The sequence below is a fragment of the Eschrichtius robustus genome, chromosome 7, assembly GCF_028021215.1.
Source record: "Eschrichtius robustus isolate mEscRob2 chromosome 7, mEscRob2.pri, whole genome shotgun sequence".
NCBI lineage: Eukaryota > Metazoa > Chordata > Mammalia > Artiodactyla > Eschrichtiidae > Eschrichtius > Eschrichtius robustus.
The window spans coordinates 109,447,211-109,467,899 of record NC_090830.1 but is presented as its reverse complement, the minus strand read 5'-3'; the positions used below and the strand labels follow the sequence as shown (position 1 = coordinate 109,467,899).

The window sequence follows — 20,689 nt, the reverse complement described above, 5'->3', positions numbered from 1 at the left end:
CTTCTGACCTAACTCATTGGCTCCAAAAGCTAGTTCACATGCTTCAGGGGATTGAGAAGAAGGACCAGAGGAGGAGGGACCAAATAGAAGAGTCATTTAATAATTTATCAGAATATCAATTCAGGTATCCAAAAAACCTTGAATGCAATAATGTACCCTCCTACAGATGCAAGAAAACTCATCGGACACACAGCCGAAAGGGTATACTCTGGGAATTCTTCTCATAACCTTAACGGATTGCTCTAGGCAAGTGGTTCCCAAACCAAACTCATCTGCCAAATATCCTGGAAAGATTTTTTTTTAATATCGATTCCCAGACCCCAATCACAAATGGATTAAATAAAGGGATGAGACCTGGAAACTGTATTCTGTATTTTTTTTTAATCCAAGTGATCACAATGACTGGCCCTTGGTCACTCAACTCTTAATTAGCACATTTAGAGGCACAGATGAGTGACCCAGAGGCTGAGGTGTGCTGTTTCTGCAGAGAATGATATTTTCCTGTGAGCACAGTTGACTTAGAGTTGCTCTGAACTTCTCCTTTGAAAGCAGGACGGGGCCATTTTTTCTGTTTCCCCTCGTTAACCCATCCAGATTGGGCCCTAAGGGACCCCTTAGAAACAAAGTCTTTTTTCCTACAGGAGAGAAGGAAATCATTATAGTCTTGTTGATACATGCTAAAAGGCTCTTGCATGTAGGCATGTAGTTCTCTCAGGCTCCTGAACGTCCTGTGCTGGTTTAAAAGGATTCCAAAACAGTGAATAGTTATATAATCGTGGGGTAGGTAAAGCAGCAAAAGTAGAAATCAAAAAGGTCAATAAATTTGACTGCCTAGAAGTTTTGAACTTTTATACATCAGAATACAATGCAAACAAACTGAATCAGTCAAAGAAAACTGGGAAAAATTTTGCAGTATACATGCAAACAAAGGATCACTATCTTAAGTAAATAGTTTTTATACATCAATAGAAAAATGGGCAAAGGGCATGAACAGTCAGTTTACAAAAGAAGAAATGAAATGGCAAAGAGGCAAATGAAAAAAAATACTGTGCCTCAGTGTGAATTTTTTAAAAATACAAATTAATACGACATTGAAATCCCATTATCACCTCTCAGGTTGAGAAAGATATTGTAAAAGGTTAATATCCAGTGTTCTTAGGGGTATGAGGATATGGGTGCTCTCATACATAGGTGATCAGAGTAAACTGATACAAGCTTTCTAGATAACATCAATATTATCAAAATGTGTATATTAGTCAGGATAGACGAGGTTATGCTCTGATAACGAAGGACCTCCAAATCTCCATGGCTTTCAATAAGAAAATGTATTTCTCTTTCACTACTTGTCTGTCATGGCTCAGCTGTAGCTCTGCTCCACATCGTCCTCATCCCAGGATGCAGATCAATAGAGCAGCCTCTGTCAAGAACATTGTCAGTCTTCTGGCAGAGGGAAAAGAGACATGGCAAAATATGGGCTGCTTGCTAAAGCCTCTGCCCCAGAGGTTTTAACACGTCCACCCACCCTGCATTGACCAAAGCCAATCGTGTGATCACTCCAGTGTTCAACAGAGCAGGGACAAAAAAATCTTCCCACAGAGAGCGGCACCAACTGGGTATGAACCAGAAGATCTGGTGAGGAATCATACACTGCATTCCCTTTGACCTAGTGTTTCCAACTTCCAGCACTTTATCCATCAGAAATAATCATGAAGTGCAAAAAGTTTATATAAATGAAGTCCTGCATCACATAATTTATAATGGCAAAAAATTAAAAACAACATAAGTCCCCAAAGGAGGAGCCTAGTTAAGTAAATTTCTATGATTGAAGAACTTAATATTCTTTTATAAGTGAAGAATATATAATAACAATAACATGGCAGCATGTTTAAGATGTTCACGAACTAAAAAAACTGGTGAACAATGTGATCCCAATTATGTAAAAACTGAGAAATGTATATGTATGTGTCAAAGAACTCAGTAAATATTTGTTGAATTAATAAACTAAAAAATACTGGAAGGGTGTCTACCAAAATGGTATCATATCTTAAGACACTTGGATTATGGGGGATTTTTCTTTTTCTTCTTTGTGTTTCTCTATATTTTTCCTTTTTTTTTTTCCAATCAGCATATTTTACTTCCATATTCAGAAAAAGATATTTTGTTTTCTAAAATTATTGCAATACATTTAAACAAAAACAAAAGGGGTGTGCTGGGAAGTGGGTATCTTCTTTGCAGGACACCACAGTAACAAGGCCTTCCTGTCTTTGAAGGGCTAGGATGGCCAAGAACCATAAAATAAGTGCCCTTTCCTGGGGTAGTCCTGTTTCGTGCAGCCTATAAATGATCTAGAAGCATCTAACAGACCACTGTGTTTCCATCTTTCCCTCTCTCTCTCTCTCTCTCTCTCTGTCTGGATATCAGCCACAACTATGTTCGAGGGTCCATTACACTTTTTATCATCAACTTGCACCGATCAAGAAAGAAAATTAAACTGGCCGGGACTCTCAGGGACAAGCTTGTGCACCAGTACCTACTGCAGCCCTATGGACAGGAGGGCCTGAAGTCCAAGTAAGTGCCGACCCGGAAATAGCTTAGGAGCGAGTGCAGCAGGAGCTGGGTGTGAAGGGAGCTGGAGTGCCGCTTTGCTGAGGGCACCAAGGCTGCTGCTAATTCACTCAGGGACTGCTTACTCCCTTTAGGACCCTGGTCAAGACCCTCCCTGTCTCTCGGCTTAGAGTCCCCAACCATGAAGTCAAACGATGGACAAAATATATCTCAACAAGGGCACTCTTGGATTCTGGACCACAGGATTCTTCATTATGCAGGATGATCACAGTTTAAGCTATTTAGCATCCTTGGTCCCTACCCACTAAATGCTAACAGCCCCCCAGTCATGTGACAACCAAAAACAGTGGTAGTTAAGAACCACATCCATTCCAGCGGTAACATTCTGTAATGCTGTAACTCCCTGTTTGTCTCCATCTACAAACCTTGTGGGGCTTAAAGGAAGGAGCGCTGGACAAAGGATCAGAAGTTCAGAGATGAGGAGTCAGTTCTAATGAATTAAAAATTTGGATTTAATTAAAAGATTTAATTTGGGGTTAATTTGGATTAATTTTTAATTTAATAAAAAATAAATGTAAATAAAACCCTGGAGAAATAAATAAAATAAAAATACTGTAAGAATAAAAAAAGAGTCAGTTCTGCCCCTAACTTTATAGCTTTGGGCACATCACCTCTCTGGAACTCAGTTTCCTTATCTGAACATTAGGAGAGAAATTATATTCTGGGGGCTCTGTAGTCTCTTCAAACTCTGTAAGTGTATGATTCTGTGATACTCTACCTCGCTCAGTCTCTTCTAGAGACTTTGGCAACACAGAAAGCAGCTCTAGGCCACCCCATCCTGGAGGAAGACCTCCCAGGAAGGGTATGGGATGCTGTACAAACTGGGAGCGCTCCCATTCCATTTTTAATGTTTACCAAGTTTAACAAAGCTATAAACTTGGAGCAGGTGGCTTGTGTTCCCACAGCTGCCCACAACTATTTGCACTATAATTGTTTGCTGTTTCACTGCAACCTTGGTGGCTTGCATTTGGTTTCCAACTGTATGCAATGGGAACAAAACACAATCTGGCAAGTCACTTAGTGAGCCTCTTTAGCCCACGCTAGATCTGTATTCAGTCTTGTTTCACATACTGGCTCTTTTTTCTGGCTATAAGTACATTGCTCCCACTTTTCTTTCCCCTCAATCCTATCTATCCCAGCAGAACTCCCGTGAGCATTTTATCCCCTCTCTCCATTTCCCAGTAGTTCATGACTGGTGTGCTGAGTTCCTGGTCTTCATTCTAGGCAGGAGACTCGGTTCTGGTTCACTAAATAACCTGGGCAAATCCTTTAATCCTAACCCCTAGGCCTCAGTTTCCTCATCTGCAAAATTCAAGAGTTGCTATATATTTGGTAAGGTCCCTTCCGGCTCTAAAATTCTCATCCTGGTCTGATCTTCTGAGGCCCGTATGTTTAAGTCTCCCACTGCCATTCAGTAATGACTCACAAAGTCACGTCTGGCAAAGGGACTGACTCCTCAGCAGTGATTGTGACAGTTCAGGGTCCTCTAGAACCCAAGATATTAGGAGCTGAGCCTGCCCAATGTCAGGAAGACCACGTGTGCCACGTGGAAGGAACCGACCAAATGCCTTAGTCTAACAGGCTGAGGTGTCAATGCCAGCTCTACCACTTGCTGGCTGTGTCCTGAGGCAAGTTACATCATCTCTATGAGCCTCAGTTTCTTCAACTGTAAAACTTCTCCTGTGAAGAGAAGTAAATGAAGTCATCTACGTAAAGTTCCTGACACATAGTAAACGCTCAGTAAATGCCCATTGCCTTCCTTTTCCTCAACTCAGAACTCTAGCCAGTTGGGGACGAAGAGGGGAACAACTGCTCTAAGAATGTTCTTCAAAAGTGGCATCTTCTCAGACTTTTAAGATAATGTGTGGATAAGACATTTGTTAAGATTATGATAAGAAGACATAAGAACTGCATAAATGCAAAACCATGAAATGTGAGGAAATGATGGTCCAGGGTGGCACCATTTTATGAGCTTGTTTCTCCATCAACCAAGGGCACAGGCCTCTAACCCTATTTACCCAACTCTATGTCCCTGCCTCCAGGATCACAGCTCTGATGTTTGAACCTGGCCACACCTTGGCCCGTGTCCTGTTTATACGTGTTCTTTAGAGTGACTGAAGTGACTCTCGCTGGCTTACCGATATGCTGCATTTCCAATTATGCTCTCATGCATCTAACCTTGTCACCATCTTGGTGAGGAGCTATGTTCTGGCTTTGTTGACAACGTCAGAGAAGGACAGGGAAAAAGAGAATTTCATTCCACAGGGGTTCTGAAGAGGAATTTGGTAACACCCACTGAAATCATATAGCAATGTGATGCAATTAGAAGAGGAGGGAGCTGGAACCCGGAAGCCTGGATATGAATCCAGCTGCTACCATTTACCTGTGTGACCTCAGCTCCCTTACCTTTCAAGTGGGGTTATTGTGAGCATCAAATTAGAGCATATGGGTGAAATGAAGCCTTCTACAAATGAAAATTTCACACATCCATGCATACACATACATATAGAAGTATAAATACAGACACACACATATGATTTTACATATATTGTATTAAAGAGAGTTTTGGATTAGAAGTCAACAGAACTGGATTCCAGCCCTATTCCTGCCAGTACTCCACTGTGGAACTCTGGGCCCTTCACTCACTTCTCCAAGCCTGTTCCTCTTCCTGTGAACTACTGCTGATTCCACACTTCTCTCGTTCTAGAGAGAACGTGCTGAGCCATCTCTGACTGTAAGCTGCCGCACAGGGACTGCCGTGCACGCGCTCAGTGGCACATCCCACTCTCCTGCTCAGTAACTGCTAGTAAGAGCAGGAGCCCTCCATGGTTCTGGGATGGGGGTCTCACAGGAAGAGTGTGGTTTTGGTGCAGCAGAATCTGCAGGAAAGGATGAAAGGAAGTGCTAGGAAGTGATTTCAGCCTTTGGTGTCTCCTTCTCTCTTTTATAAACCTCTGGGGCCAGATTCTGTGTTCTGTGCCTGCTAATTCCTTGCTGTAGCCTGAAGCCATGTCAGTTCAGAAGAGGATGGAAAGCTCTGGGAACCTGTAACTGCTTCTGTCTTTAGGAACCAGGAAGAGGCTATAAAGCAGATCAGTGTGCCATTCAAGCCACCAGTTGGGCCTTTTGGCCTAGGGTTTTAAGATTAGGGAGATACCGGCAAACTTTTTTGATGGGTAGAGAACATGGGGTAATTCTCCTTCTCTTAGAGTTGCCATCAGGGTTGGAAATAGTTCAGATCTCTGAAAGGGTAGCTGCATGTGAAGCTGGGGCTCAGGGATGTTAGGTATTGTACAGGAAGCACCTTTGAGGCCACTCATCAGGCATAGTCCAGACATCCGGGTCCACAGTGAAGGTTCCTGTTTCTGATATCAGTGAGTGAACCAGTCATAAGACCCACCACTCAAGTCTCAACTCTTTATGTAAGAGATAGTTCTCACTCTGGGAACCAGACAGAAGGTGGGTGCCCTATACCCTATGGGACAGAAGAAGGGAAACTTTTAGAAAACTGCAGTGTGTACCAGAGAAGGGTATTCTGTGTCTGGAATATATATTCTTCAAAGATGGCTGAAGAAAATGGGGAGATTTAATTTAGACAAGAAAAATAAGGTAAGTTGTGAGGACTTTCTTCAGATATTCAAAGGGCTGCTAAGTGAAAGAAAACAGATTTGGCCCAGGATCCTCCAAAATGTCAGAAAACCGGGGACTACAATTTAAAAGAGAAAGATTCCACCACAAAACGAGCTCATTTTCCAAAGGCATGCCTGGCTTAACTGAGGACAGGACAGGCTTTCTCAGGAGGTAGACTATTAATCAAGGAATGAGTGGCCATGGCCACCTCAGAGGTGCTCTAAGATTCCTTACTCAGTGGGAGGTTGAGGTGAAAGATTACTGCTTCCCATCAAACTCTGAAATTCTATTATTCTCTTCCATTTCCCTCCCCCCACACCCACTTCACTTTTGGATCCTATTGTCTCTATGGTCACCAGAAAAGTAGCTTCTTCAAGCCACCAAAAAGCCGCACAAAGAAACTGGTGCTACAAGAGAAAGTGGTAGTTATACCAGGCTAGTTCTCTTCCAAAAAATCTCCAGCTGCAGGTCCCTCCCCTGTCATTTTCACTGCTTTCTCACCTTTCTGGGGGAAACACTAACCATTCACACCTAAGACAGTAATATTTCCCCTTCTAGGTAAGTCTAAGAGCACCTTTGGGGCAGCTCTACCGTCTACGAGAGAATCTGCCCAATGCCTCATGTGATCACAAATCAATGAACATTGTCGTTTAGGGAATCATCTCTACCCAAGACATAAATATCTCCAATGTCTTTCAGCAAACAGAGAAGCAACATAAAGTTGGGTCAAACAAGGCAATTTACATCAAAAAACAGGAAGACTCACTTTGTAGGGGAAAGTCAAACCAGAAGCAGGTGTCTCATCAGATCCCAGCATTCTTCCCTATGTGTCATATTCAATTCCGTTTGGAGGGGAAACGATCCAAAAATTGGAAAAGAAGGAAACAACTTTTATCACACTGGCTCTTCTATTCTGATGCACTGATGCATCCTGGGATGGAAGAATGCTTCGAGGAGGTCTGGTTCACTCCCCTGCCCTCAGACAGTCTGTGGCTAGGACATCTGGACCAGAAGATGCTCTATCTCTAAAGACCTCTAGGGAAGGAGTGCCCACAGTTTCAATCCTGTCTGAACATTTAATTTTATAGGAACACTGGGGCCGACCATGCCTGGGGCTGGGACTTTATATATAATAAACAGCACCATGAAGCATTTTAGAGTTGAAGAAACTGAATTTTAGGGCACTAAGTGACTCATTCAAGAGTCACACAACTATTAAGTGACAGAGCTAGAAAGTACCTAGCATCCAGTTCTCCTGACCCCGAGTCCACTGCACTTTCTTCAACACTGTGCTACCCTAAGAGTCCAGTAATGTAAAATTATAATGATATTGAAAAATATACATTATGTATAGCCGAGCTCTGTCATGATACTGTCTGAGTTCATTTCATCTTAGGCTTAAGAATACAATGTATTATGTATTCATGATACATTATGGATATATTTGAAAAGTATTAGGTGACCCACCAGTTTTCTCTCCTTTAGGCTAACTCACCCCTTTTCCATTACCTTTTCTTCACAAGTCCTAATTTCAGATCCTCTGTAAAAGTTCTTCTTTGAGCTGCTTCTAAGATTCCATTTCCCAATCACAGAATTTTAGGGAAAACCATTTTTTTTCTCAGCAAAATCAGGGAATTCCCTTCTGTTTCTTCTATGCTCTTCTCAAACAAAAGGATTATTAAATACCAGGAGTGCCTGTAAGTTGGTTTAACTTGAGGTCTCTAAAAATCAATCTCAGCATTTTATATTCTGCCACCATGCACACAGACACTGCCAGATCCCCTAAACCTAATGGAGCCCACCCTCAGAGGGAAAGATGCTGTCATGGGAGGATTCCCAGGGAAACTGGAGAGTATGAATCTTCATCCATTCATCAACTTTGATTGAGATCCTACTTTGTGCCAGACATAACTCTTCCTCTTCAGCACTCCAACTTTCAGTGGCAATTAATCTGGCTAAATTCTTAATGAATCATGGTCCCATAATTAATAAGAACTTGGGAAACCCAAGTAGACAAATTAGGAAAAAAGTCTGAACATAAAGTTTAATGTGATGTTTCAGATCAGAATGTCTCTTGATTGTCCTAATGCCAGGCCACGTCACCACCTGACCTTCAAGAGCTATTTAATAGGGATGTTTGGAGGGGAAAGGGATTCTGAGGTCTCTGCCCTCAAAAAGTTCATCTCTATTATTAGAAGCAAAAAAACAAACAGGAAGCAGACTGTGGGTGGTGCCATAAGAGAGGTGCAGAATATTTCTGCTTTGGGGCTAATAGGTTTCATATTAAATGTTTAAATTTCATATCTGCATGAACCTCTCCTTCAGCTGCCATGATTTTAGCTGAAAGAATTTCAAGCCTCCTATAAACCAAGAATCTTATTGCCTGTTCTGTGAAGAAATGAACATCTTTTTCTTCTTTCTCTACGTACTGCTTGTTTTTTCCATCTCTCTGGGATATAACTTTTGCTTTGATTTCAGCCTCATTAAATTCTATATCAAAGGAAAACATTGGCATCTAACTGCATGCCTTTAGAGAGGTGTCATTTGATGTTAGCCAAACAGAGAGGTTCTGAAAATACTGAAGTAACTCCCAGGTGCTAAGACTTTAAAAATATCTTCATGTCCCTGTTGGAACAGACCACATTATGATACTTCATCTCCAGATTCAGAGCTTGGCTAGTATGAAAAGTCCTGAGGGCTGAACTGGCTACCACCTGACCCATGACAGATATCGGGAAGCATCACATTTATTTTGGGACATGGACAGATCTGGTAAAAGGAGCTTTAGGAAAAACCTTAACCTTAAGAATTCTATACCAAGAATTCTCACTCAGAAACAAAACCTGAAGACCTGTCTTCTGGGACTGAAGGGGCCATTACTCCATATATCTCAGCAGATTCAAGACATCTAAGTGTTCAAGTTCTATACTGCTGATATTAGTTGGTACTTGGAGTTTTTGAACTCTGGTCGACCAGATGTACTCCCTGCAGGTTTCCATTATCCTCACTCCTCTGGGATCATTTAAATTAGTTTCTTCTTAAAATAAACCACTCTGTAAAAGTTCTGAAGTTATTAAAAGATGACTTTATAGAGGAAAATTTTGGAAGTACTCTTAGAGATCAAGAAGTTTCTTCTATAACATCCCTGACAAAAAGCCCATCAGCTTCTGTTTGATAAGACTCTTCATCTCATGAGTTGGCCCACTTTAGGACTAGACAGGTCTTATTGTAGGAAAGATCCTCCTTACTTGTGGCCAAAGGGTGTTTTCTTCCCATTTCTATCCTTGCTTTAGAAAAATTAAGCAGAGTAAATCTATACCGTCCTTGTAACAATTTTCCAATATGTGTTCCCTTAGAGTTCTAGTCTCCAAGCTAAACACCCTCAGCTTCTTCAGCCATTCCTCAAATAGCAGGTTCCCTGATCACTCACTGTCTGTTCACCTTGGAATCCATTGAGTTATATAAACTTATCTCATATGATTAACTGTTCAATTCTCTTACCTCAGACAAGCTTAGTTGTGGAGGTCTGAGAAGGACTAGGAAATGTGAACATTTTGTTCTTACAATTTACCTCAGCAACACAGAACAGTAATATTTTAAAATCTTTTCCAACTTCATAATGAATAACAGTATTATTATGTTAAGTTGTATTCTTTAAGTATTAGTGAGGTTGAAATTTTTGCACCTATTAGCATTTTATTGCTTTCGTGAATTTTCTACATCCCCTTTGTTTATTTTTCTATTGGGCTGTTATCCACTTTATTAATGATTTGTAAGTTTTTTCTAATATAAGGCAATTTCCCCTTTGCTACCTATCATATGTGTTGAAATATTTTCCTCAGCATTTTATTTGCTATTTTTCCAACTATTTCATTTTTAGGGTATTATCTTGACATACAGAAGTGTGTTCCCTTTTTATAGATTTATAGTTAAATCTATCTTTTGCTTTGTGGTTCCTTCTTTCCATTTATATGGTTGTCTACTTATATTCCTGAAATCAGATAAATACATATCTTTATTTTCTCCTAGTTTCTTTTTTGTTTCATTTGTTATATTCATTTCTTTAATGCGTTTGGAATTTGCTTTGATGTTCTGAAAGAGGTAAGGAACATCAATAGTGCTTTTTAAGCTGAGAGTGTGTGAGGAAACCTGTTAACCTCTGCAGGGCTTCAGGTGCCATTTTTAAAATGTCAGGAAAAAAGATGATGGAGACCTCTTTTTCCTGGAGGAAAAGGCCCTGCTGTTGCACATGTAACCACATCACCTGCAGGCCTTTTGAAAGGCCACTCAGAGCCCCTCAGAGGAACAGAGGAGCCGCAGAGGCTGGGAGCAAGGAGAGGCAAGAGAGATGCCTGGGATTGGGGAGATTTACGAAATGGTCGAAGGCGAACAGGAAGGTGGTACTTCTAACCAGCAAAGTTCAAGTTAGTGTTCCAGTTCAGAAAGTCTGAAATAGATGCTGTGAAAGTATAAATATAAATATATATGACTATATGTATTTATAAGAATTCTTATACTTAAGGCTCAGAGTCAGTCTGTAGAAAAAATAAGGAGAAGTAAAAGTGTAGAGAAATAAGCCTTCCAATTTTTACTCAATGTACGCTTACTCAACAAGACTTAGAGGAGTTTGGATTCTTTTCACCCTTGTGCTCATTTGAGGGTTTTTGGTGGCTCCTAAAGAGATAGTAGCTATAAGCAATGCATACAGCATTATCTAAGTAACTAATTATATACATACCTGGAAAATATAGTGAGGATACTGAATGATATATTTAACCCCCTTAGTGCCTTCTGCCTGAAGAGAGCTTGAACTGCTCTTTGTCTGTGTCTGTGACACAGCCCAAGACCTGACAGGAATCTAAATGACTTTAGCGACCTTGCCTTTCAAGAAAAGCACACTTTTTCTTCTCAGTGCTAAAGAAATACAGAGTTTTTTATCTGTGCAAATGCTCCATTGGATTTGGTTCTGAATTCCTGCTGTAAAGTGCCACAGACACACTTCCCTGGTACATATTGAGGAGCTCATCCAACTCACCAGAGTACTCACTACAGGGAAAACATTAAATGCAGCAGTCCTGCAGAAATAGCAGAAGTGCTCACTCTACACTGTTCAACAAAAAATTTGCCTTTGAAAAGCTCACATCTTTTTTTTAGTTTAAAAAACGTGGCCTCTTATATGGTACTCCAAAAGAGTAAGGGAAGACCTGTTTACTCAAAATAAATTCAGAACGTAATGGTTAGAAAGCTATTTGGTTCCCCCCACCCCCGCCCCACCTACCAACATATTCCCACTCTTTCGTCATCAGCTCCTGGTGATCAACCATGGCTGCACTTTGAATTACCTGGGGATCTTTAAAAACCCCAGTGCCCAAGCCGCACCCCAGACCAATTACATCAAAGTCTCTGGGCTGGGACCCAGACACCAGTATTTTTTAAAGCTCCCCAGGTGATTCAAATATGTGGCCAAAGTTGAGAACTATTGTCCCTCTAGAAAATGCTGGAACAAGATTCCAGCTGATTTGCATCTTTGATTTCACCCAGATTCTATTCTTTATTCAGGCACTAAGCCATTTTGCCAAAGGTGCGAACATGCCAGGAGCCCCTGGGAGTTCTCTGTGACTAAGTGGAAAGATGTGTACGGTTCCCAAAGGTTTTATTGTTTGTTTTGTTTTAACTCCATTAGTAATGTACAGATCTCTGTGCAGATTAGAGGACTATAAAATGCTTTTATATTTTACAGTGACCTGACATCTTAAACCAAGATGTTTAGGAATCCAGCATTCTCACTGTTATTTTCTGAGAGATTTCATTTGCTCTCAGCTCCAGAATACATTTTCTTCCAGATCACTCCCAGCAGCTGGAATCTCTTTGCATAGCTGTCCATCAATACTGTGGTGTCTCCACCCCAGCTCCACTCACTTGGGGACCCTCGTTGCAAGCAGAGATTTCCATTCTGTTCCAGATGACCCAGATGAAATCCTGGTAAATGAGCACTTTAGAGTAAAGCTAACACGTTTCTGGGCAGTTGATTCTAAACTGAGGGGCAGGGAAGCAGAATACATAGGCAGTTCTGGTGGGCAGAGAAGAAATGGTCCTTGTCTTCTCCTTTCTCCACATCCTCCAGAGGCTGTGGTTTAGGTGATGGACAAACATAAGCCTCAGGGAACTGAAAAGTCCTAATCCACCTCATCTCTATAGCATGGCCAGGGCCTTGAATCAGTATTTCTTTGGCTGCCAAGCATCGGGAACCCACAACAGGATGTGGTTCATTCAGACAAGGGGTTGGAGCACCAAACTGTGGACCAGCTGCCAAACACCAGCAATCACTTGACAGCCTATCCTCCTCCCCACTCACCTTCTCTAGAACAACTCAGAGTCACCACACTCTTTGTACTCTGACATCTGTGGACCCTGGAGCAGAACCTGTGCCACCGGGACATCTTATTTTTCCCTTTTGAGGGTACACCAGTGCACCTGATGTTATAGGGAACACTGTCAAAATCTGATCAAACTGAGCTATTTATCCCTTTGGTTTAACATATTTGAATAGGTTGCCAGGAAGCCGTGACCTTACAGTAATGGAACTCATGTTGGACATGACTAATGGACTCTATTTCATACCCTCACATATGGAAAACCTGTCTGTACACACACACGCCTGCCCTTTTACCTGACTCTCTTGATCTCACCTGTAGACTGCCTGTAATAAAGAGAATGCTTCTGATCCTCTACTGCCCCTTCCAGCTCCACACAATTAGGACTGGGGAACCTGGTCCCTCCCCACACAGGATACTTTAAGACAAGACCGACCACAGAGGGTAAATGTAGGAGAATGCATGTGTAAGGAAGGGAGAGATGAATTCTAACCTGGGAATCTGGGAAATCCTCAGGGCTGAGGACCACTGAGCAGGAGCTGTAAGGATGAGCCATACATCTAGGAAATGCTGGAGGGAAGGCGATTCCAGTCAATGGAATGAGCTTACTAAAGGTTTAGAAGTACGAAAGTTCAAGGGCCATTTTGTTTGGGGCCATAGCATATCGTCTCATGTGACTGGAATAGAGGATGCTTTATGAGGTGAGGGGAGAGGCCATAAAAATACATTAGTGCCAGAATGCAGAAGGCCTTGAAATCCAGGCCATGAAGTTTGATTTTCTTTCTCTCTCTCCCCTTGTGTAATGTGTTAATTATAGGGCCTCTGACCACACATTTGCATATTTCTGTGTTTTCTGTCATAGTGGGTAAGGACTACATCTGTTATAATTGAATTTGTACAACACAAAGAACAGTAGGACTGTGAATAATGCCCCTTTCATACCATTTGTGGATGTCGGTGATCATGGCACCAAGTCTTTACAATGGGAGGGAACAGAGTTAACCACATGGTAAAGTCTCCATGATTTTAATAGCTGGTTCCTATTGTGGTTTGAGTGTGATATGCCTATGACATGGAGCTTTGAGATGGTCACAGAATCAAACTGTCTTCCCAAAGTGCCCCCAGATGACTGCCTCATCTGTTGGAAGTTAACAATATCAGTGTAAATGCAGGTTCCTTAGCTGGGCTCTCACCTTGTTTGCCAAGTGTGCTGTTATTTTAAACTGCTAGAAGCAGATGGTAGGATCCCATGATGGCATAAGCCATTATTACACAGACTTGGATAGAACACAGATCAAATCATGACCCCCAAACCTAACTGCAAACAGGAAAAGCTTACATCCCTAACAACTTGCCTAAAAATCCCCAGCTCTGCTTGCATAAAGGAGTCCTAGTTCAGTGATACAGAAGCTAGATTGAAACTCCTCATTATTTCAATATGCTCTCAAAGAACAGGACATAGGGCAAATGATGTTATCAGCCTCAAATTGTCTAAGTGGCCAGGAACTTCATATATAATGCGGGCTTTTCAAGGGGTAAGGGGAAAAGGAAGCGTTCACCTCCGTTTTTCGCTTCGTCTCCTCTAACAACAGCAGAGTAAGGGATTGGAGTGTCCAACCAACCACATGAGAACCCCTGGAGAGGCTGACTGAGTGGAACCCGACAAGCATTAATTTGAACTACTATCATGCGCAAGAAGGCACTGAACCACGTGCCACTGAAAATTTAGAAATGAGAACAATTAGCCTAGCAGGAGAACAATCCCCTAACACATAGGAGAAAGCTTCAGGACACACTTGGGAGGAAGTAGTCCTCCCAATGACCCCTCAGGAGTAGGCGCTCCCCTGAGAGGGTCATGAGCATCCTACAGCTTTGGCTTCAGCTGGGCAAGTGGGGACGAGCCGGCTGCGGCCACCTCTGAGCAGCCCTCCTCAGCGGGTAGCGTCACTCACGGCCATTTCAAAGGAACCTCCTCTCTAAGCTACTCCAGATGCACAGCCTCTCCCGGAGCAGGGAAATGGAGCAAGGCCCCTCCGTCCTCAAACCCGGCCGGGCTCCCTCCCGGCTCTAACCTGCCCCTGAGCTGGAGAAGGGCAGGGCAGCTGCACACACCAGCTTCCTAACTCAGCGAGGGGGCCTCCAGGGGCAGCTGGGCCTCGGGGGCCTGTAAAGCGCACACAGGTGCGGGCTGGCGGGAGGGCGGGGCGCCGGGACCCAGGCAGGAGAGCCAGGCGCCGAGCCGCGCGGCGCCGCCAGCCCCGCACCTGCGCCCCCCCCGCCCCCGCCCCCCTGCACGCCAGCCGGGAAGCCGCACCCCCGGCAGGAATGGCAGCCCGGCCTCGCACGGTTCCTTAACATTAGCCACATGGCGGGGGCGCGGGGGTGCCGAGTGCACCGCAACGAAGTTTCTGTCGGGACTGGAGTGATCCTGCGGTTTGTTGCTCCAGGAGGCCAAGGGCCGCGCACGTCTCCGGGCCTCGCCGGGACCGGAGAGCAGGCTGGCGGCGCAGAGGCAGGAGCTCCGCTTCTGGGGAGCCGGCGCGCGGGCTCTCAGCACCGTTGTGAAGAGCAAGGGGGCCCTCTAGTGGCGCGCGGGGAAGCACGCTGGCACCAGAGTCGAAGCCAGGAGGTGGTGCGGGTTATTGAGCAGCAAAGGGAGCTGATACTCTCCCCGCCCCGCACTACTCAGATTATTATACCTTCTCCCTTCTCTCCTCCTTCCTCCCTCTCTTCTGTTCCCACTCCTGCTTTCCCTCCCTCCCTCCCTCCCTCGCATTTAACAATCCAGAAACCCAGACCAGAGCCAACTGTGACATTTCTAGGCCTGCACACGTCTTGCTCAGATGTGGGCTCTAACTCAAGTCTGTCCTCCCACCGCAGTGTCTTTTCCTTCCAGATTGTAGTTCGTCTACCCATGTATTTATATCCCATCCTTCTTTTACTGAGCACCTGCTATATATGGGTTAGTGGACAGGAGAGCGCGAGATGAGCAGGGCGGACACATGGTCTTCCTGACCCGGGGAGGGGCTGACAAGCAGTCAGCGATCCCAATGCTGTGACGAGTGCAGAGACAGGAGAAGTACTGGGTGACAGGGAGTGCTTTTCGGGCACCTGACCTGAAGGACAGGTAGGAGTTAGCAGGGCAAAGGAGGCTGGAAGCAGGGATGGAGTACGGAGAAGGTTCCAGGGAGAGTGACAACATGTACAAAAACAGAGAAATTGTGACTGGAGAAAGCGCAACACAGAACGCAAGGAGGTGGGAGGTGGTGGGGAGCTGCAATGGGCAGCAGCTACGGGGGCCTCTACGGGCTGCAGACAGAGGTAAATGGCCTTGCTCATGGGGTCTTGTAAGGACTTTGGAGAATGTTCTAAGATCAGCAGGAAGCTACTGAGCATTTAGACAGGTGAATGTCATGATCAGATTTCTATCTGCGCAGGATCACTCTGAATTTGGCATTAAACTCTGCTTCAGGCTAGCTATTAGGTTGTGGGCAGCCAACCTGAAAAATGTGGGAGGCAGAAAGAACCTTAGGGTTCATCTAGTCTGCCATACAGATGGAGAAACCCAAGCTCACAGAAGGCAAATCACTTTCTCAAAGTGGCTGAGGTGGAACTAGTTATCTCTGAGTCCCATTCAAGGCCCTAAATATGCCAGCAGAAACCAGACACTAGCTCCCCAGGCTGCTCCTGATAATACGCGGGCTTCCCTTGCCTCTGCTCCCACAAAAGTCCAGCCAGACCCAGGCCAGAGACCAGCAAAGCATCTTCAAGACTGGCAAAGAGCATGCTCACTAGACTTGCTTCCCTGAGACCTCAGAACAGCTGAAAGCTTGCTTCAGCATTCATGGCTAGCAAGAACCATAATAAGCCATGAAGACCAGAGATTGTAGACGGGTGGTGGGGGAAGGAGGGTGACCCAGCCAAGGGGATCCCACAGAGACCTGGGAAGCAGAGGGCTTGACTCCAAATTGAGACACTGAATCCCATTTCAAATAGCATGCAAAGAAAACAAGTTTAGGAACAAAGCAATTCAGACCTTGAAAAAACAGATGGTGATAAAAACTCAGTTGTCCTAATATTTGGATAATTTAAAAGCCCTCAGCAGCTAGGGAATTAAGAGAAATAGCTCAACATAGACTGGATCATTTAGCATTTGGTTTGAAAAGTCACAGGCCAGGAAGGAGGTCCCAGAATGTGATGAAAATATGATAAGAAAGGTTTTCAAAGAAAGAAACATGATCCTAGTGAGTGCCATCTGGAATTGGGGAACAACATGAAATAGTAGAAACAGGTATCAGGAGGCCTGAATCCAAGACAGAGCTTAGCCACCTATTAGCTATGTGACCTTGCCCAGGCCACCTAACCTCTCTGACCTCATCTCAATAGTGAAGTTACAAAAATAATAATAATAATACTTGCCTATGTACCTCACAGGGCTCTTTTATCAGTCACAAGGGAGGCCAAATAGGACGATGGTGAGGGGCTGCAGGGCAAATCTCAGCTCTACCACTTACCAGCTCTGTGACTTAGGTGAATCTTAGACCCCTCTAAACTTTGATGTCTTCATCTGTAAGGATGCTAACACCTGCCTCAGTTGGTAGTTGTGAGGACTAAATGTGATAGAATAAATCACAGCATCCTGCCTTTTGCATAGACAGTGCTCAGTAATCAGTGATTTTTATCATTAACATGGTATGTTTGCAAACTTACAAGTTGTTCAATGCATAGGAGTAGAAGATAATTGTAATATTTAGTGTGATATGACTTAACTGGGTAATAGGATAAATATTAAAATTAAAATGTAAGCAGGAAAAATAGAATGGAGGTGGTAAAGCACACTGTCCATCGTTACAGTGACGGAACTTTGTAGATAAGGATGTATGAGGACTTAAGTTCTCACAAAATTCACTCATGTTGGCTTACCTAAGAGGTGGTCATATAGATCTTTTTTAAGGATGAAAAAACGCTATCAATGATCAATGGCCACGTGTCCAGTTGGGATAAGGTATCTAGTGAGTGACTGTGAGAATCAGCGATAATTCAGGTCTTATCTAACATCTCCAGGGCCACTGAGAGCAAGAGTAATTGGTACATTAATGAAATCTGTAAAGACACTCAGCAAACCTCCAGGGAGCCTCTTTAGAGCTGGAGAAACTCAGTCCAGGAATACCAGGAATAATGTGAAAGCGCCTCAAAAGTCCATTCACTTGTTCAGAAAATATTCCATCCCAATTCTATGCCACTCGGTTAGGCACCGAGTATTTAGGGATGAAAGGCACTATACCTTTCCCCACCAAGCTCACAGCCCAGTGAGGGGCAGAGTGGGTAAGTCCCTACAATTCAGTGAGGTGGTTATATGTAAGCTTTGGGTACAAGAGAGTCCAGAGTTGGGGCTCCTAACCCAGGGGTCAAAGAAGGTTCCCCAGAGGGGGCAACACGAGAGCAGGCTCTGCAGGGACCCAGGGCGGTTAGTCCCGCAGAGGAGGAGGACTGGCTGTGCTCCAGGTGGAGGGAGCGCCACACACAACAGCCCGAAGTGGAGCTACAAGTCATTTACTCTGGTCACGCTGGCGCAAAGTTGCCCTCAGGTTCCGAGCTCCCTTTGTAATGACAACAAATGTCACAGCCCTCCCACACTGCAGTAATTGTCCCTTTAAAAACCTCTTGCTTGAGAAAAGCACATGATGCCCCCTTCCTCCCAAAAAATCTGTTAGGAATTTTGTAACCGTTTTAAAGGAACTTGTGTCTTATTAATCCCAAGTGTCTACAGGCATTAACATTTGAAAAATATTTACTTTTTTAAAAAATGAACTGGTGTATTTTATTCCCACCAGGATCTACTGCCATTTTCATCTGAGAAAGATCTACCTCATTTATGGGCAAAATTTAACTGTTTTTCATTGAGAACAATCTGTTCATGATATACTGATGATGTCCTTACAATGACTGCCTACTCAGCCCAAGCCCACCCCCAGAGGTCTGTGATCCACAGGCAGCACTGGAGTAAGGGGCACTGGCAGCATCTGAGACGGGGAGGTGGCCGGGGCTTGGCTTCATCATCCGGATTAAGGTGGAAGGGATGGCGCTGTTGGAGAGTTTGAAGCAGGGACAGCAGCAGATGGCTCTGTCAGCAATGCGGCCAGCACAGGAGAGGCAGGCAAGGCCAGGGCCAAGGAGACAGGTCACAGGGCAAACTCTGAACTAAAATAATAGCAGCGAAGGGAGAGAAAGAAGCAGACCTGAAAAATATTTAAAGGTAGAATTGGTTGGATTTAGCGACTCCAGACCTGGGACCTGGGGGAGAAGATCCAGATGACCGCAGCTTTCTGGCTTAGGTAATCTTATAGATGGGTGGTACCAGCCCAAAGATAAAAAGGCAGAGAAAAGGACGGAGTTTGAGGAGGAGATCTTGACTTTGGACACGTGACTATGAAGTTCCTGTGGAACAGCCAAGTGGAGACATATAAATTAGAAGAAGGATTCAGCCTTGAGATACAGGTTTGGGAAGCATCGACATGCAGATAGTAATTAAAGTCCTAGGTGTTGGTAACAGCACCCAGCTGGAGTATGTAGTGTGAGAAGCAAAGAGGTCCCGGGACCAAGCACCAGCAACCCCAGCATCTGAGAGGCAGGTATAAGGGAACAGTCCCCCAAAAAGGAAACAACATGCAGAAATGAAGGAGGAAAATGGAGGGAAAGAGAGACAGAGACAGAGAGAGAGAGAGAGAGAGAGAGAACGCTACCACAGGAGCCAAGGGAAGAGAGGGCTTTAGGAAAGGAGCCATGAAACTCGTCAGTGCCGCAGTACAAGGACCAAGAAGTTTACCTACCCAGAATGACAATGAAAAGAGTAACAACAAAAAACACCATCTCCCACTTACATGGCTCACTATGCTTTCCAAGCACTTTCACATTTTTTATTTCATTTCGTTCGTACTACATCCTATATAGCCTATATTCTCACAGATGCAAAACTGAGGGAAGTGAGGTAAAGAGAGTTGCCAGAGCCGTCTAGGAAGTTAGTGGCCAGCTCCTGGAATTAGAGATCAGTCCACAGTCTCGATCATGCTCCCTGGTTCCAACCACACCTGAGTCAGCTTTTTAACCAACCAATAAGGAAATCAGAATGGAGCCTGTTGCAGAATAACCACTCGTTATCAGTATGGAAATGAAAAGGCTTACTTCTCACACTTTGTTTTGACTTCCTAGAACCCAGAGATGGCAATACTCTGGGATTATCTGAATCTAAGAGGGTGTTGCCTAACTCCTCAGGGGGAGGGCTTGCACCTAACTCCATATATAGGAGGGACCACTGAAGGTTTTCAAGTGATGGCAATTTGAGTATGCTTTGGAAAGATTAATTAGTATTATTGAACTAGTATTTGATAGTACATATGTCTGGTTGTTGGATATTCACACCACCTAGAACCACATAATAAAAATACACTGTGAAGACCTGTCCTGGCTTTTTTTGCACCTGAACCCCCTCTCCTCACCCTGCCCTTCACTCCAATGAGTACGCTGTATTCACCAGAGAGGGTCGCAGAAGGTTCTTGCATGTTTGGTGAGGTCAACACTGACCTTTAGATCTCAATTCTCACACCTCCACATCTTCCAGAGGCAGGCCTGGCTCTCTACCCAGGAGCCCCCTGCTTGTTCATTCATTCCTCAGTCATACCAACAAGAGAGGGGGGCTGCCCCCTGGCCTGTCAGATCTGGACTGGCCCAAACTGATCCACGTCGGGCCGGGCCTGGAGCTGTCTCTCTGCCCAGCTCTCCCCTGGGAGCAATTTACATTGCACTTATCTCTGGGGGTTCATGGCTCTACTGAGCAAGGGGTCTAATGAGCTCTCTCTAAACCTGTCATTCATAGCACAGAAGGAACACTAAACCAAGACCTCTATATCAATTTCTAACAGTTTATTCTCTTCACAGCTCAGATGATACCACTGCAGTGTTATCACATTGGAGGCTGGGCAAGGCCCAGAAATAGTCACCACTGTAATGCTGATTTTCCAAAGTGACTTACAGCCTTATTTCCGGCTAGTGGCCTGGTTCTG

The 20,689-nt window shown here is 44.1% G+C and overlaps 1 protein-coding gene across 3 annotated transcripts in view; it reads left to right on the top strand.

Moving 5' to 3' along the window:
* Positions 1-20,689, top strand: part of HPSE2 (heparanase 2 (inactive)) — a 626,583-nt gene that overhangs the window by 604,826 nt on the left and 1,068 nt on the right. For all 3 annotated transcript variants that reach the window (XM_068549005.1, XM_068549004.1, XM_068549003.1), the window contains one exon: positions 2,422-2,568. In XM_068549005.1, the coding sequence (XP_068405106.1) occupies positions 2,422-2,568 (147 nt within the window). The remainder of the gene's footprint in view (positions 1-2,421; positions 2,569-20,689) is intronic.